General features: G+C 35.3%; 1 protein-coding gene across 17 annotated transcripts in view; it reads right to left on the reverse strand.

The window, feature by feature from the left end:
* Positions 1-18,181, reverse strand: part of DMXL1 (Dmx like 1) — an 81,022-nt gene that overhangs the window by 24,880 nt on the left and 37,961 nt on the right. For 13 of the 17 annotated variants that reach the window (XM_030470939.1, XM_030470945.1, XM_030470944.1 and 10 more), the window contains 11 exons: positions 17,912-18,022; positions 16,383-16,552; positions 15,188-15,285; positions 14,679-14,844; positions 13,607-13,859; positions 10,918-12,005; positions 10,465-10,656; positions 9,137-9,213; positions 8,785-8,912; positions 6,719-6,967; positions 6,217-6,330 (listed from right to left, as the gene is read on the reverse strand). In XM_030470939.1, coding sequence (XP_030326799.1) covers positions 6,217-6,330; positions 6,719-6,967; positions 8,785-8,912; positions 9,137-9,213; positions 10,465-10,656; positions 10,918-12,005; positions 13,607-13,859; positions 14,679-14,844; positions 15,188-15,285; positions 16,383-16,552; positions 17,912-18,022 — 2,646 coding nt within the window. The remainder of the gene's footprint in view (positions 1-6,216; positions 6,331-6,718; positions 6,968-8,784; positions 8,913-9,136; positions 9,214-10,464; positions 10,657-10,917; positions 12,006-13,606; positions 13,860-14,678; positions 14,845-15,187; positions 15,286-16,382; positions 16,553-17,911; positions 18,023-18,181) is intronic. The other 4 variants (XM_030470956.1, XM_030470947.1, XM_030470946.1 and 1 more) reach the window with 2 other exon arrangements.

An 18,181-nucleotide genomic window follows, 5' to 3' on the forward strand; every position in this document is an offset into this window, starting at 1 on the left:
AAACGAATCACTGAGCACACTTAAGTTTCACCCCTTTTTTTTTTTTTTTTTTTTTTTTAATTAAGGGGAGAGGTGGGGGAAGCAGTTGGGGAAGAGGAGTATAGGAAAAAAATTTGGTTGTTTCTTGTTTAGTTGAACAGGCTTTTGTTTTGCATAGAGCAATAAGACCAGGCAGCTAGTCAGAAAAGACCTCATCTAAATGACTCTTAAGTAAAGCAGAATATGGGTTGCGTTATGATTTGAGTTTTTGGCTGAAGTAACAGCAGTAATAGATAGGCTTCAAAAAAGCAAATGTGCAAGGATGAACTAATATGAACATCACAAATGCAAATGGATGCTTTATTATTTTAGCTTTCCTTATTCCCTTCTGCTACCAAGGACCCACAAGCAATAACTTCAACTAAACTTGTGAAATTACTTTGTCCAGTTAACACTGCTGGGGATGGCACAAAAAGAGCCAACATCCCTATGTGCCACAAGTGAACTATTACAAAGAAATATTTCCTATACCTTTTTTTGTTTGTTTGTTTACATGTTTTATCTACAGGAGACTTTTGACTCTTGATAGATGCTTGAAAGACTATTCCCTTCAAAATTCTTCTAGGTACTGTAATCACTTGAAAACAGAAGTTCTAACACTGTAGACAAGAGAAAAACTGCTCATTTAGAACAGCTATATTCCATATATAAGACTTACATGCTCATAACACTAACTAAGCCAACTGTGAACCCTGAGGGAGATAAAACTTAAGTTGATTTTAAAAAAATACATTGGGGTTTTTTTTTTTTCTTCACAACTATGATTTTTTTTTTTTTTTTTTAAATGAAGAACTCTCTATTCACAGTGGGTGATGGATTTTTTTCATAATTTCTCGTTATTTTTAGACCAGAAAAAACCCTATATTTTTTCAAGGATTTTCAAAACATTTTGGCCCATGTATGAAGACAACCATTACTACTACACGGAATTATAGAATTATAGAATGGTTTGAGTTGGAAGTGACCTTAAAGATCATCTAGTTCCACTCCCAGTGTCACAGGCAGGGACACCTTCCACTAGACCGGGTTGCTCCAAGCCCTGTTCAACCTGGCCTTGAACACTGCCAGGGATGGGGCAGCTGCAGCTTCCCTGGGCAACCTGTGCCAGTGTCTCGCCACCCTCACAGGGAAGAACTTCTTTCCAATGTCTAATCTAAACCTTCCCTCTGTCAGTTTACAGCCATTCCCCCTTGTCCTGTTACTACATGCTCTTGTAAAAAGTCCCTCTCCAGATTTCTTGCAGGGCCCTCTTTAGGCACTGGAAGCTGCTCTAAGGTCTCCTCCGAGCCTTCTCTTCTCCAGCCCTCTCAGCCCTCCTTCATAGGAGAGGTGAAATATATATGAACTATAAAATCATTTTTATATAGAACCTAATAAAAGCTGAAGACAACATCACATCTTTCATCTTGAAATTGGGATATTTTAAAAGTCTTTATTGCACTACTATACTGTATTTCCCACATACACACTCTTAGGGATATTATTTGAAATCCACTTACCTGTACTAAAAGTTGCAAATACAATGGCTGCAGTAAAATGCATTTTCATTTCATTATCTAAAGCTCATCAGCTAAGAAAAAGCATGCACATGCATCACTATGAAATTTTAGCAATTGCTTTTTAAAAAGAAAAAAGAAAAAGAGAAATTCACTAGGCAGGAAAGAAGGAGCAAGTGTTGCATGGTACAGAAATAAGCAAGTAATATGCTTGCAGGTTGTTTTTCTAAGCAAAATTGAAAAAGCAAATGCTTTACTTTAAAACAGTACTTTTTTCCATTCTGTTGGATTATTCCTGGTGTTTTTAAGAATACTGCAGGCTAGTCATTGAAAAAAAAAAAAAAAAAAAAAAAAAATCAATATTTAGGGCAAATGAAAGTACAGCTTTCTAAATGGTTTGGAATTCATACTACTAATGCTAATTTTTTTTTGTTTGTTTGCATTCTAAAAATCTTTGAATAAACTAAAAAATCATTTAAAATCTGATTTTGTCATTTGGGATTTCAGATTTCTAATTATATTCATTTTCAAATTTCTCATATGTCTAGTTAAAACTCTTTTGCATGCTTTTTGCATTCAAAACATTTCTCTTTGGTCCCATTTTACTTATAGGACAAATGTAAAATTTATGTTATTTTCCGTGGATATTGGAATCTTTCAGACATGGAAAATGCTTCTATTTCTGCCAAGATCTAATACATACAATGATATTCAAAAAGCCGGTTGCCCATATCACCTCCCTTCCACCTTCCCAAGAAAAGCTAAAAGGCAGACCTCTTACAGTTTCCCCAAAACTTAAAAATCAAGTCAGTTACTGTGTTTTACTGAAAACTGTACGCAGGCATGAAGTTTCAACACCCCAACACCCTAGGAAAAATGCAATTCTTCATTAAGAGATGTAAAGTTACAAAAAGCATTGTCCTTGACTGCAGGCATCAACAAGTATCAGCACTGCTGAAGCCCAGACTGGAATGATAGAGACATGACAATGAAATACTGATTTTGTATCACACCTCAAATCATTTTCGTAAATGTAAAGCCCTACAAAGATACCTAATTCTTTGGGAAGCTATGAAAGCCAACTGAAACAACAGCGTGGTGAAAATCTACACTCCTGGACATTTTGACTTCAAATCTAAAAAGAACTTGCATTTTGCAAGGTTGCTAATCCTAAAATTTTCAACATGATGTTCTGCTTAGTCATGGGCAATAGCTTGTGTGGCAGAGGTGATGAATTTAATGAATTAGCACTCAACATCAGCAACTGCAATTAAGCTGCGGTTCAATTACTGTATGTGCACAAGACTGTAAATTCTTTGTTCTATTTATGCACATTTAATAACTAGTGCAATTCACTGAAAAGCTCAAAGCAAGTATATATTAAGGTCTCAGATGTTTCTGAAGACATTATATATCAGGTGTCCCTACCCACGGCAGGGGGCTTGGAACTAGATGATCTTTAAGGTCCCTTCCAACCCAAACGATTTTATGACTCTGAATTGGGGCATTTCAGTAAGTGGTGGATGGACACTTCTCCAAAATTAGATTAAGCATAATGAAAATACTTGGTGGCATAAACAAACTTTGTTGATATTTCCTGCTCTGATCATCTAAGGTTTCTTCTACTGAGCCAAAAAAAGACCCCTCTATCTTTCAAAGTGCAAACACTTCAAGTCAAACTTCTGTTTTAATGGTTGATTTAACTAAGAATATGACAGTAATAGTGAGAAGACAAAGACTTTAATATAGAATAGAAAGGCCACACAAGTTAATGAAGTATGCAGTACTCCAAAGTACCATAAGAAAATAAGCCTAACATTGCAGTCTCTGACTTAGAATTTAAGGCAATTATTCTCACATTGATGTCAAAGTTTCCATTACTAACAGTATCATAGGGAATTCTGCATTAAAAAGGAGCAGTTCAGCTTGGCTGTTGTAGGTCTTGCACAAGCTGGAAGGCTTTAAAAAAAAAATAATAAAAAAAATCAAGGGATATGTATCCTTTTCTACATTCTGAGATTAAGCCATTCCTGGACACAAAGTCTAAATATGAAGATTTTTACTGTTGTTTCTGATTTTATGGTGAAATTGAGTAGCAGATATATAGTAAGCAGAAAGTTTCTAGTCCAAAGCATTACTTATGCAAGTTCAGGTTTTGTTGTTGTTTTGTTTTAGATTCTGAATGAAACCTACCCAATAGTAGGTACAGCAAGCAGATAAATGCAAGAGTGCTAAGGGTTTGGATTTTCTTTACAATTGCCTAAGCAAACTTGGCCAAACGCTAAATTCATGTTCTGTTTAGACGCTATGTTACTTTAAGTCACTTTAAGATTTATAAAAATCTGTAATGACAGTATGTTTTCTAGATGGTCATCAGCAAGCAAAAGCTACAAATTAATTCAGAGGATCTAATGAGAAACACATGCATAAGATGACAGCAGGACTGCACATTCTACGGATAAATTTTACATGCACGTCCTCATTATCAAGGCATCTATTTCTCAAAACTTGAGGCATGTTGGGCAAAACTAGTCACAGGAACAGCTGAGAGCTTGTTATTTCTCTCTACCAAAGTGCTCAGAAATCATATTTCTGTTAAAACTTTTTTTAATTGCGTGGAAAGTTAGGACAATCGGCAGACAAAAATAACTTGTTGTAATAGTCAAGCATTAGTAGATTTTGGTTTCCTACATCTGAAACCCAAAATGACAATTTTAAGTATATAAAGTGTTCTTGTAAAATACTCAAGTTTAGGAAGTAGTTTTGAATTTAATTTACTCTTGTAGCATGGAATGATTGAATGTATGAAATGAAATCATGGATTTCTAACTGGTAAAGCCAAATTCAAACTTTTCCTTAAAAAACCTCTGGATTATAGAAAACTTACCATCTCTATATAGATTTCAGTTATGAAAAAGTTTTCTGAGGCAGTTTTGAAGAGAAACTATATGGCAAATATGAATATGAAAAAAACTACTATAATCAACAATAGGGTTATTTTTCAGATGCTAATTGCCTCTTTAAAAACAAAACATATCCGTAGTTTTAAGACACAGTAGATTTTCAAATGCTCATCCAGTTTGTCAAAATGCATCCACAAAACCAAGAAACACAGCTGGAAAGCATAACATGTCAGGCAGCTCTAAAAAACATTCAAACTGTTATGCTTTGTTTGAGCTTTACTGCGAAAAAGGCAATAAACCAATGGTATTTTACTCAAAATAATTCCTAACAGAGGTCAGGATTTTAAAAGACTACCAGGAACTATTTTTATGTTCCTGTTATTCAGTTTCTGTCTAAAAGAAAGATTACATAGGTTGGAAGGGGCCTGGTCCAACTCCTTCCTCAGAAGAGGGCTAACTTAGGTGATGACCTAGTTTGTTCACGTTTTGAATAACCCCGAAGATGGAAACTCCACAACCCCTCTAAACCCCTTTTCCAGTGTTTGATTATTGCTACAAATTAGAATTAAAAAAGGTCCTTTCTTCCCTTAAATTTTCAGTTTTAGCTTCTTGATTCTTCCAGCAACAGTTTTACTAATTCTGCAGACAGCTAGCATTCATTTTTAAGAAAAATATGCAGTACAGAGGAATTCAGTATACATTTCAAAATACTGTTCTATGTAAAGACAATTATTTTATCACTTCAAAAGAGTAGTAGCAGCAGCATTGATCCAACTCAGTATACAGTTACCAACACATAGGAAACTTAGAATTGCCAACAACAGACAGTTATAGCTTCCAACAATTCCGATATGGGAAATATATTTACCTTAAAGTAATAATGAGAAATATTTATTCAATATCACAGTGAAAATTCATCAGATCTAGAATAAGAACTCAATTTTGATTAAAGATCTCTTAGAAAAGTATTTTCAGAGTAATGTCTGACAAAGTCTGTATTTAAACAGACTATATTTTCAGTTTGCCTTAAATGCAAGATAAGACACTTTTATATATAACGTACCTCTAATAGCAATAGTAATGATATAATAATAAAAATACAGTTTAAGTTATATTTTATATATATGTTCAGATGTGATGTACTAAGTCACCATAGCTTAAGTAAATTTATCTTTACTAAATCTTCCTTCTAAAAACTATCTGTAGGAATGTTGTTCCTGGTTTTATAGAAGTCCAACTAAATTGTAAAGCAGAAATCTATACCAAAAAGAAAAGCATTACAGAATTAACTCTGGGCCTCAGGATAATTTGCAATCATCTGAATATAAAGAATTGTTTGCTTTCCTAAAGGCTTCTTAGACTACCAAAACTAAGTAGCAACAAGACACCTTTTCTTTGTAATGTCTAGAACAAACACTTAGAAATCCACATGCATAATAATGCTTATATTGAAAAAGCAAAACAAGCAGCTTTCCGACAAAGATATGAAACACTTCTGATCCTTTCAAACCATGGTCAAAATAATTTTATATTGAATATTGATTTCAAATTAAGTGTAGTAAGAGTACAACACCACTGCAAATTTTTTTGAAAAAGGCCAAATTCAACTGCTGCTTTAATTAAAAAACTTCACATTAAATTTGATGTCATGGCTTGCAAACAGAAGTTTTTCTGTCTTTCTATATATGCAAAAAAAAACCAAACAAACAAACAAAAAAAAAAAACCCCACACATAGCAAACTGCATGTAAAGGCCTAGTACTAAATCTAGTATCTTGCCTGAAAATTTGGAAGGACTATGAGTACTGAAGGTGGTAAGGGATTTGGAAAACCCCACGCATTCCATGGAGAACACTACTACCTGATGTGGGCTAGGCATTGGGAAGTGCCTACCTGCCAAAAAGAGAAAACATACTGTATTTGTAAAATGGGAATATATTGCTGTTATGAGAGAATTGGAAAGCTTCAAAATTAGCATTAAAAACTAGGCTGTAACAGTACTGAAAACTTTCTCTTTAAGATGAAGTTAATCCCATCACATCACAGCAGTTGTGCTACTTGGAAGTGTTATTTCAAAAGGATTCACTTCTGTTTCCTATTCTATTCTATACAATATCTATACCACTACATTTAGATCCTTGTCTTTCTTTGCAGATCTAAAAACATACTGAACTTTTACTGGACATGAACTATTTAAAGCAATTACTCTTAAGCTTTCAGCAGTCACATCATTTCCTTAAGAGATCGAGAAGACACATATAAATAAATCAATACAACTAACCAAGTTTTGTCTTTAACTGAAGTTGTCCTCTGCTGGGCGTATGAGCTCCTCCTCCAAAAATAGCAGACCACATCTTACTGTTAAGTGGATGAGCCATAATTCTATACAACTCATTGCTAGAATGTGTGGCTAGGCCATGGATGAACAGACTCAGGTAGACTGCAGTTAGAATTTCACAGAGTAAAACTGTGAGACCTGGCTGGGCTTCCTCACCAGCAGAATTCAAGAGACGTATTAGAGCTGTTATTCCTGTTTATAAAAAAAGGGGAAAAAAAAAAAAAAAGACATATATGTGTGTGTGAACATATTCCAGTTTATCATGGCATCTTGACTGGCAAACTCACATTATTTAGTACCTTCTACTGTAGAAAAATTCTATGTTTTACAGGAAATTGAAAACTCCAGGAGAAAGTGACATGCTGCTTATTTTTAATAGTTTATCATAGCTTTTCAGCTTCATGTTTTGGACTAATGTCACAGAAATACATGGCAACTTTTCAAGGATAAGGGGAGGGAGGGAAATCATATAAAACCATTAAAATTTGGGGATACATCTTAAATAAAAACCTGGCAACTTTAGTTCAACTCCCTGCTACTGAAACTCTATGATACATTTGATTACACTAGTTACATGAACTTTTCTTCCCTCCACGTTTCAAGGTCTCTCTTTTCAATCCTTTGAGCAAGGGATTAGCTCTTTACTATTCTCTACTTCGAATTCGGTGTCTCACAGTATATTCAATACACAGCATCCAAGTCATATATTTAAAACACTAATTTCTCATTGACTTTCTTGTGGTGCTTGTTTCACCAGTTCGGTTTGTAAGTCCAGTGTAACACCAAAAGTTGAAATGCTAGATTTTCACTTTACAGTGGTAAAATGAACCAAAAATCATGGGCATGAACTTGAAGCATACATTGTCTGACAAGTGTTCTTTCACCCAAGTACTAAACATTTTGTAGTTGTTTTATGGTCCCAATAAATGCTGTAGATTTTCAAATCTGGCTCTGACTGTATTGCTTTGTGCACCTAAGTGAAAATACAAATAGCAGTGGCCAAAGAATTAGGTTTTGTGTCATATTCTCCCATTTGCACATAAAGCATGTGAAGCTATTAAAAAGAGAAAACAGTTCAAGGTGATGTCACCTGTAAGCACAACTGCTACCAATCCGTTGTCTCATTCATAAGAAATTTAACTCTGCAACTAATGAAATAAGCAGAAAACAGATGACAATCCGATTTCTCTCTAAAATCTATAGATTCAGTGACAGAACATTATGCAGAAAAAAAACCCAAACAACCCCAGTGGAGCAACAAACACAAAGACTGCTTAAGGTTCTCTAAAAGATTTTCTTCACAAGAAATATTCTTATTGAAAAAACAAATCCCATAACCTGAAAGCATATTTCCTGGAAACATTTACATTATAGTTAGTAGTGTAAACTGAAGGTCATATAGACATGTATTACATAGTTTACACTCCCTCTAATGTGACCAGTGTAGCTTCATTAGCATAAATTCCAGCACGTGTTAAGAATTACTTGAAGTAATTCTCTGTAATTAAGCTGCAAATTTGAAGTTTTACAGCTACAGAAAAACATAACTCATTATAAACTCCTCATTTTCAATAGTTTCAAGTTAGTTCAAAAGTTGTACGTAAGCTACAATCATTCTGAGACGGAGCACAAACTAAAATAGCCTTTCAAGTCCTTTTCAAGAGAAAGAGAGTAACAGTGAGACTCATTTCAAGTAGAGATGAGTAGCAAGTAGAGCACAGGACACTACTTCACCCTACTTTCTGTTTACTTGCCCTTTATTAGAGCCCCCACTAACATTTTTTTAGCAAGAGAAAGCAATTGAAGTAACTTTGACTTTGTGAATAACCAGAACTACTAGCTTACAGCTTTTGAAAAATGAAGATAAAATTTTACTGTAAGAACTTATTTTTACCACACAGCTTTTATGAATACTACTAGAAACTCCAGAGCATAGCTACGTGCTCTTACAGTGGATCCAGACAATTAATTTTTCCTCAAGGGGAAAGAAACAAATCAACACTAGATACCTGGCCACTGAGCAGGTGATGTATTGGGAGTCACTGTTTCTTCTAAGCTTGCTGTTCTTAGAGAATGGCGCTGAGTTAATAGCACTGTCTGATACACTGTTCCAGTGAACTGATTTGCTTGAAATGAGCTGTGAAACAGAAAAGTGGGATGTCGCATTTATAAAAAAAAAAAAAAAACAAAAACAAAAAAACAAACAAAAAAAACGTTATGTTTAAAACTATTCAAGTGATAGCCCTTTCTAGATGTAGGCAGGTGCAAACACTGCCTTCTGGTGCACTATATATTATACCATCACTACAGTAAGACAATGTGTTGACCATTCTCTAAAAAGTACTTTTCATAGACCTTTACCTGTAGCTGTGACCATCACAAAGACATTGGTAGATGCAGGCAGAAAGTGACGCTGCTAAGGTATGCATTACGTATATCTGTAAGACAAAGTTTTATAGAACATATTACACTCAAAGCGAACAGAGGTTAGTAATCACAGCCTTTCACGCATACAGATTTGTAACACTGGAACAAGCACTGAATATGAAAAGTGTAAGTATTTATGGCAAAACTCCACAACCTTTTCTTCAGAATTCATTTCAGATACATTAATTCACTTTGCAATGATAAGGATGGGGAAGCACTCATTCGCCCCACCAACTGATAATCACAGATCAGCTCTAACTGCTGTGTTTTCAATTAAGAAACAGCAACATGTTAAACCTCTACACGACAGTCATGAGTGACTATACCCTGAGACAGTAGCAACATGCTAGTTCAGAATGAAAAGGTTTTGCTTCAGAACGAAAATTACAATGCAGCTTATTTTTTGACCAACTCTTGTACAGCTCTGACACACATACAAATTTACCCAGATCAATATTTTTAATCATAGCTGATACTTTTCTTACTGTATCAAAACATACACAAAGAGTTAGAGAATCTGTTGATCAAAAAGATTCCTTAAAAAAATGAGTTTATTATACTTATTTTTCTGTTTGCTCTGAAAAGAAGCACTAACTAGGAACTGAGCAATCTCTTGAGTGTTCTCTAAGGAATCCCTAGTAAAAGTAAACATGATTTGGGAGCCAACACATAGAAAAGTTCAGGAAAAAATTAACCTAACACCTTCAGTTTGGTTTCCAGTCCAAGGCTGAATACAGAAGTCTTACAGAAATATAACATCAAAACCCCAGATTATATTTGACTGTATGAACATACATACTGTTTCACAAAAAAGTCTGAGTTTACTGCGCTTTGCTGACAATTAGTTTTTATACCTCAAAACTTAGTTTTATTTAGGTCTAGAACTGAAACACAGAGTTTACCATTAATGTAAAAGAAGTAATGATCACATTGTCATAAAGACAAATGTGACACTGATAGTGTAGTACAGCATGTTTCCCATAACAGATGTCATCTGGGACAAATATCCAGTCCCAAGAGAAGCCAAATTAATTCAGCTTGTTGAAGCAGATGCTCAGCGCCTCAACAGTAAGTAAAAATCAGTGGACATTATTTTAGCCCAAGATAAGTACTACAGAAAATATTTATATTCCACAGTTTTATTACTTGTCACAGGTATGCACACCAGAAAGCTTTCATGCTCTCAGAAAAGACTCGTTATTTTAGCAAACTTGACAGTGACAACAACAACAAACCCAAACAACTGTAAAAGAAATACAGACCTTGTTGTTCTGAGTATCTGGATGAGGTGGTGAATCAAGGTTTATTATGGCATGTAATATATCATGAGTTAAGTTACCAAGATGTAACAATGGATTAGCCACCACTGTTTTGGCACTAGCTGTGCAAGCAAATAGGAGAGGTATGGAACTTTGCTCTGGTAGAGGGCTGGAAGGTATCTGTATTGACTGCTCCTAAAAACAAGCAAGAAACACACACACAAAGTGATAGTACAGGTTCCTAAAGGGAACAGAACATTTGAAAGACTTGAAGGGAATTCTAAACAACAAAACCCCCATAACCTAAAGAAAACATAACATGTAAAAAAAAGCAGTGTTATTTATACAGAACAGGTGTGTACTACTGTAGGAAAACTTCAAAATAATATTAAGCACATTCCAAAAATCTGCAAAAAACTTAAAGCAGAGAAAACAGAAACTAAGCTCCCCACATACCTGCTGAGATTCTTGCAGTAGCAGAATTAATTCCATTCTGACTGACGCCAAACCTCCACCATGAGAGCCATGAAGTATACAATAACTAAGGAACGTTCTTAGGAGAGACTGGTATTTCAGGAGCCATTGACGTCTTTTCTGAAAGTCTTCTTTCTGTAGTACATGTTTTTGCTGGTCAGCTAAGTCTTCAGTATTTTCATGTAACATAGCTTCCTCTGGCATCACACTTACTTCTGACTGTATATCTTCTACTTCAACACTATAATCACATGTCTTTTGAAGAGCTACCACTTCTCTTTCAAGCCACTGATAAAGCTGATACCTCAACTTCCCACCATCTACCTCATAACCAGTGGACAACGTACGAAGCTCTACAGTAAGAATTTTAAGGCATGCTCTTAACTTCAGTTGTGCTGAAATTATATCTTCTGATTGACTTAGAATATCTTTGTCATCAACTACACTAAAAGATTCTGTGTAGCTAGAACTTGTTTCATATAATTTTTCAGTTTTCTTTGGAGGTTTTAGCTCTTTCATTACCAGGGAAGAATCTTCACTCTCACTTCCATCACTGTCTGACTGTAGTTTTAAGTGCTCATCTTGGAATACCACACTTGGCTGGCTCCAATCAAAGGAAAGAGTTGAACTTGAATGTTTTCCTGATGAACAATCTGAAGAGGAACCTAGACCATTCAGCACTGGCTGTGACCAGTCAACACTGGAAGATTGGTCTTTTGTTTCCAACTCTTTAACTGGAGAAGATGGCGAGAAGTCTTTACTAGTATCCATTAAACTAGGGGATCTACAGAATGACTTTGACCTCGTGACAACTTTGGGCATCTTCGATAACACTTCTAAGGCCAACATAGGACAACCAGCTCTTAGATGAGCATACGCAGTGGTGAAAAAAAGCCGTCTTTCGCCTAGGTTGATTTTGTCAGCTAATCCATTTTCTACTGTTAGGCAAATGTGTGTGGAAGATGTATCAGAAGAACCAAAATGACGTCTCAACAAGAGAGGATGTGTTCTTAAGTAGTTATAGAAGTTAAACACTGCAGGGTTACAATTCGATGAGCCATCTCCTTCACCTGAAAAGATATTGAATCATGAGGAAAATATACCACTCCGTATGAAATAATTCATCTGCAAAGTTCCAAGTTCAGAAGGCTACAAGGTCTTAATATTCATTCTGTTGTTTATTTCATTGCACGCCCCTTTTCACCTTCCTTTGCACCTTTATCATTTAAGTATCTTGGGAGGGAGGACACTGACAAACCTAATCACTACTAAAAAGAGAAGCTTGAGTGGGAGAGCAGGTAAGACCATTAAAACAGCTGCATTTACTTTCCTTGCAGCCAGGCCAGATCTACTGCAGTCAAACAAGACCACGATCTTGTTCAGCTTAGATTTCTCAAATCCCCATCACTAAATGACAATAAGATACTATATCTTACTAAGGACTTTTACTTTCAAGGGTCTTCTTTACAAATTTTGGATTAATATTTACTTTTTCTACCTCTTAACAATAATGCAATTTATAATAAAACTAGGCAATCCATAATATTTATACATATTATCAGTATTACATACAAATAAATAAATTATACAGCAGGTCAGCACCTACACAATTTATCTTCATGTCCAAAACCACAATATGGAAAACCCTAAAAATATACAAGCATCAGCATAGGATGATTCACACAGCCTCCTGAGTTAGCCAAGACAGATAGCCTTACTGTCTCCTCTTTTGCAAGTTATGGCACAACTAACTACAAATAATAGGAAAAGGTATATGAAAGAGAAGCTTTTAAGTAAGAAAATAAAGCAAAATACCACAAATAAACCACTGAACTAATTAAAGAAGAATTAGTAACATTTAAAAATTATTTTACACAGTAGGATGTGACCAAGATGGAAACAACTGAGCATTTGTCCCTCGTTTGCTCAAAATTATCCTAAGTCATATAGCTTCTACTGAAATCAGATTTTAAAATTAATTACACAACTCTGGGGATTTGGGTCTTCATTTATCCCCACAAAATTTCTCTCAGTAGCCAGGACTGAAACTAAGCTAGCATGCTAACTAGTAGGGACTCGAAACATTTAACTTCCTTAAGAACATTAAGTAATATCACCACTGATTCTTAGAAGGCCTATAAAGTGAACAGGGAAAAGAATCACTTTGGGAGATTTATATGCTATTTCAGACACCACGTGGACCTCTTTGTATCATAGCAAATACCAAAAATCTTTTCTATGGCAGTTTATCATTGTGGTAAACAATTCTTCCCAAGGACTAAAAGCTACAAAATACATTTTTTTTTATAGTTTCCTACGTAACTGTGCAATCAGAATTTTTTTCCTAGGTTGTGATAAAATCAAATTAGCTGCTGAAGTTACTTTGTCTCTTCATCTTTAAGTTGCTGCTGGAAAAACAGCTGCATAACTTCAGGGCCATTCTCATTATCCTGATACTCACATCCTTAAAGGATAAATTAAGTATACATTCATGGGATACACGGTATCACCACAGTCACCACATTTACTACAAAAGCCACATACATTGCTACAGCAAAGTATTTACTAGCAACGGCAAGCAACGTGCAGTACTTGGCCTTGTTCAGTCTACACTTTAAGAAACTACTACTTAAATAAACAAATAGTTAAAGCCAACCTAACATATTCTTACCTCCTTCGTCTTCAGCAGAATGTTTAATTAAAGTGTTAAGAGCCTTGCTATAATCTTCCAAAATCCAGTAAGCCATACTTCGCAGGAAAGGGTCACAGTGCATGTTTCCTGAGCTCTCTTTTCCAGGACACACACTTCCCAGAATTCTCTTCTGTAGTACAGATTTGTAAGTACTAGATACTTCAAACTCTGATTCATAAAGTCTTGATATTACAAGAGCCAATTGAATGTCATTCAGTTTCTCAAGGCAGACCTAATTGAAAATAAATACATTCACAAGAACAAACATTACAATTTCTCTTCTGGCTAAAAGGATTACAAGACAGGAAGTGACATGAATCTGTTCAGACTGAGATAACTGGGCCTATTAATTCCATAAGAAATTAGCAGGAACTACGCAGAATAGCTGTAGCTAATTGTGATATGTAAGTCCTGATGTGCAATTTCTTCAGTTTAAGTCTGACATGACAACAGATCTTTGAAATTAATTGGCATCAATAAATCATCATCAGTGTGCACATGAAACCTCTTGAAGCTGTATGCTTTTGTTACAAAGCTTTACAGAACAAATCCTTCATTAGCAAAGAGATGAATTTCCTTCAAATTTTTCAGTTCAAACAGACGCAGAAAACAATTCTGGTTTGTGAAGGGATTCTAGAAGCCCACCTGCATTACTGCTAACAAGCCTTCATTTTCAGATCTGGAACTTTCTAATGAGAAACTGTGTTGTCTTCGTATATGTCAGGGTGGACAACTGAAAGCAAGTTAATGGTAGGCAGACCTCTTATTATTACAGAGAAATTAAGCATGGGACTTCTTCGCATTACCAATATGAGAGCTAAAACATACAGATCAAAACATACAGATCGAATCAAAACATACAGATCGGGGATTTCTATTTGCTGTTAATTGTCGGGGGGGGAGGGAAGGGAGGAGCAGGGAGGGAAAGATCACAAAAACTGCAGAATCTTCAGGGGTCATACTAAAGCAAAAAGCAAGTCATGTTCAATATATTTGTAAGTTTGGGATAATATAACAGTCTTAAACATAAAAAAGTTCATTATTTTATTACCTCCACTGCATCTTTTAAGTGTCCTGCCAACAAGAAAAATGCTGCAGAATGTTCAAAACGCTGTTTGCCTAGCAAAGAAAAAGCATTCTTCAATGCTGCTTTACGCCATCTGTCCTCAGTAAAGTTGTTTCCAAAGAACTGTGTCATTTTAGTGTCTTTTTGGGACCTGTATATTGAATATAATTGATAAAAATATTATATATTTTCCTAGATGCATTATGGTTTTCATTTCCTCAAAAGTAAATCAGAATTAAGCAGTCACTGGAATTACAGTATATTTGAGACTAAAACTTGAAGCATCTATTTTTAGGAACAGCAACTAAATTACCTCAGTAAATACAGGATGCTTAAAAACTACCAATTCCATGTAGTGACTAATTAAGAAATTGAATGTCAGCTGTCAATGATAATATTTGTACTTCTTTTGGACCACCATCACTTTCAACTTTTTTCCCTGAAATTATACCAGACAGTATGAAACTCTGTGTAAGAGCTTGCATGTCTCCTACCTGTATAGGCCCCAGATGACAGCCTTCTTTTTCATTGCAAGGTAAAAAATGGCCGCATCAAGTGGATCATTGTTTCGCTGAAAGGCTGCTTTAGCCACCTGTGAAGACAGTTCAACAGCAAAAAATCAACCAAATTTTAAAATAATCTAAAATGGAATTCTTATTTTTTCTGGTATCCCATGTCCCATAGTGCTTGAAAGTTCTCTTCAATCTAGGACCCCTCCTCTCACTATGAGCCTGACATAAGAACTCGTGAAGATACCACAGCTGCAACCCTTTGTTTTTGATATCACTTAGCTAATGCTTTTCCAGTTCTAGAAGCTTTTTGGTAGATCAAATAGGAATTCCTACACCTGAAATCATAAAAAAATTAATTTATTATTTGCTTTGGTAATCAAAGGACAGATGGAGTCTCTCAACAGAAGAAAACTTGTTTACAGAAGATTACTTTTGGAGGTTGGAAAGGAAAAAGGGTTAAGTGGCAGCAAGAACAGTCCAAGACCCACGTAAGGTAACCTTAAATGCAGGCCCAGAATACTCGGAATTTTTTAAATGCAAGGCAGGTTTCATGAAGTGATGATTAACTGCTGAAGACTGAAAAATAAAAGTAGAGACATGCATTTTACCACTTTGTGCCTTGTAGTCAAAGTATCCTGTGCATGTCATTTTCTAGCTCCACACACTTGGCTTTTCCAAGAGCTTAAAACAAGTGATAATGAGGTTAGGCTTACGTCATAATTAAAATACGTATTTAAAAAAAAAAGCCAAACCAATAGAAGGTTTTGTTACCATGGAAACATATCAATTTGCAAGACAGATGTCCAATATCTTAGTTGACCCCACTTCTGGTAAGTTTCTAAGGAGAAACTTTTTCCAAATTTTGCTATAAAAACAACTATATGCTCAATCTGTATCTTGAGCATCCACAATAAGCACTGTACACTGCCACCTTTGAAATGGAATATCTAAAAGCCCATAATATACTTCACACTGGAATTTGAAACCTGAAGTACTAAAAAAAAGTTACATACGAAAGTTCATATTTATAAACTATACGCACAACAAAATACAGCCCAAAATATTTAAAAACACAGAACATATCTAAAAATTTAAACCCACACAAATAGAAGGTAAATGCCAGAGGAGAGCTGCTTGAAATACATTTGGCAATTTCATTCTAGAATGCTATGTTTACCTTTTCTATGCATTTCCGCAGGCTATGGATATTCCGAACCCACCATCCTATACCCATAGCTCTGAGTTCTGACCATGCTGGATCTCCTTTCTGCACTGCAGGGAGCATGCTCAGTAGTTCTTCTTCTGCTACTGAATGAAACGCCCAGGCAAAATGACTAGTAGATAAGCCTACATAATAAGCCATTAAAAAAGGAGAGTCACTAATAAAATAATGGAGAATATGAAGTCAAGGGGGTGGGAAAAGGAGAAGGGAAGAAGGTTGAAGTGTTTATTTTAGATTTAAGTGCATTGCAGATGAGGCAACAGAAATTTAAGAATATTTAAGCACTGCATACCACATATTAAAGAAAGCGCATACAGATTAAAACATTTTTTCACTTGCAAACTCTCTACGGAAGTCGGCAAAAAACAGAGTTTATTGACTGAAGCTCAAAACATACTTATAGTGGGTGACATTAAGATTAGCCATAATACAAAGTGCAACATACTGATTAAACTTTTCAAAGTTTTGAAAGGTAGATTCACTATTTTGAGTCTTTTGACTTGGATTAGAAAATGGAAAGTTTCAGATGATCACAACAGAAAACAGTTTTCAGGCTACGGATACAAAATAAAACTAAGGAAAAAAAATAACATGAGAAAGATGGCAATTACTAAGCAGCTGCTTAGCTGGCTAAGGGTAATTGCAACTGCAGTGAGGGACAGGTTCTTTACACAGAGGCACACTCGACTGCACTTCTGCAGATGCCTTGGAGGTACTTCTTACTCCTGGCAATTTTTGAGCTCACCAGAAGCAGAATTATTTCAACTAAATGTATTTCAGTAGAGAGCTAATTCAGCAGTGCTCTGTTGTGGCAGTCCTGGCAAATTCCAATTTCTGATGCAGCTGAGGGGTGACATGCCAGAGACTGGAAGTGCAATCAACTTTCATGACGACCAATGAAAAGGTAAAGAAGCAATTACAGCCAGTCCTTCAGACTTGATTAGGCCTAATGAAATTCATCTCATTCTGATGCCTGCAATATCAGGTTGGAACTACTTAAAATTATATCAAAGAATACCATTTGAAATAGTTCCTTGGATAATTCCAGTATGCATGTGAAAAGACATTTAAAATCTGGTAGACTGTCATATTTTTTTTTTCTCCGAATATGTACTAAAAACCTAAGTAAATATGTACTCTGTTTTCTACTACATTATTTCTGCAGAGTGTTATTGGAACAACATGGTACTAGAAATATAGAACAGTTCTATATTTCTCCTGGGGAAACAGAAATAAAAATCAGAACTAAGAAACTGTTGTGGGGCGGGGGGGGAGAGACCAAAGTTCTAAAGTTCAAAGTTCCAAGACTTTCACGTAAAATAAACCAGACATTTTTCTGCTTTGTCATACATTCATATTGAACAAAAACTAACAAAATAACTCACTGATTCTGCAGAGGCATGTCAACAGCACAGCAATGATATGTACGATATGCACATCTATGTCACTAAGATTCACCTCATTTAAGAAAATACATCAGTTACCTTGGTGAAGCAGTTGAGCTCGATGTACAGGAGGAAGTGCAGTTGTTAGAAATGTGTGAAGCCGAACAGCCAATACGAATTTTAAACCACATTCATCAAGAGTTTCTCCACCTGGAAGTAAGAATCTTTATAAGCATTTTAGAGAAACTACTAGAAGTAGCTATAGGGTGTCTTAAAAGAAGAAATACTTTACAATTCTGTGACTACTATTGCTTTAAATTCATAAATATAACAGCTTTATTTATAATTTTTCCCTTGAAGGAATAGGAA

This window comes from Strigops habroptila, chromosome Z (assembly GCF_004027225.2).
Source record: "Strigops habroptila isolate Jane chromosome Z, bStrHab1.2.pri, whole genome shotgun sequence".
Lineage (NCBI taxonomy): Eukaryota > Metazoa > Chordata > Aves > Psittaciformes > Psittacidae > Strigops > Strigops habroptila.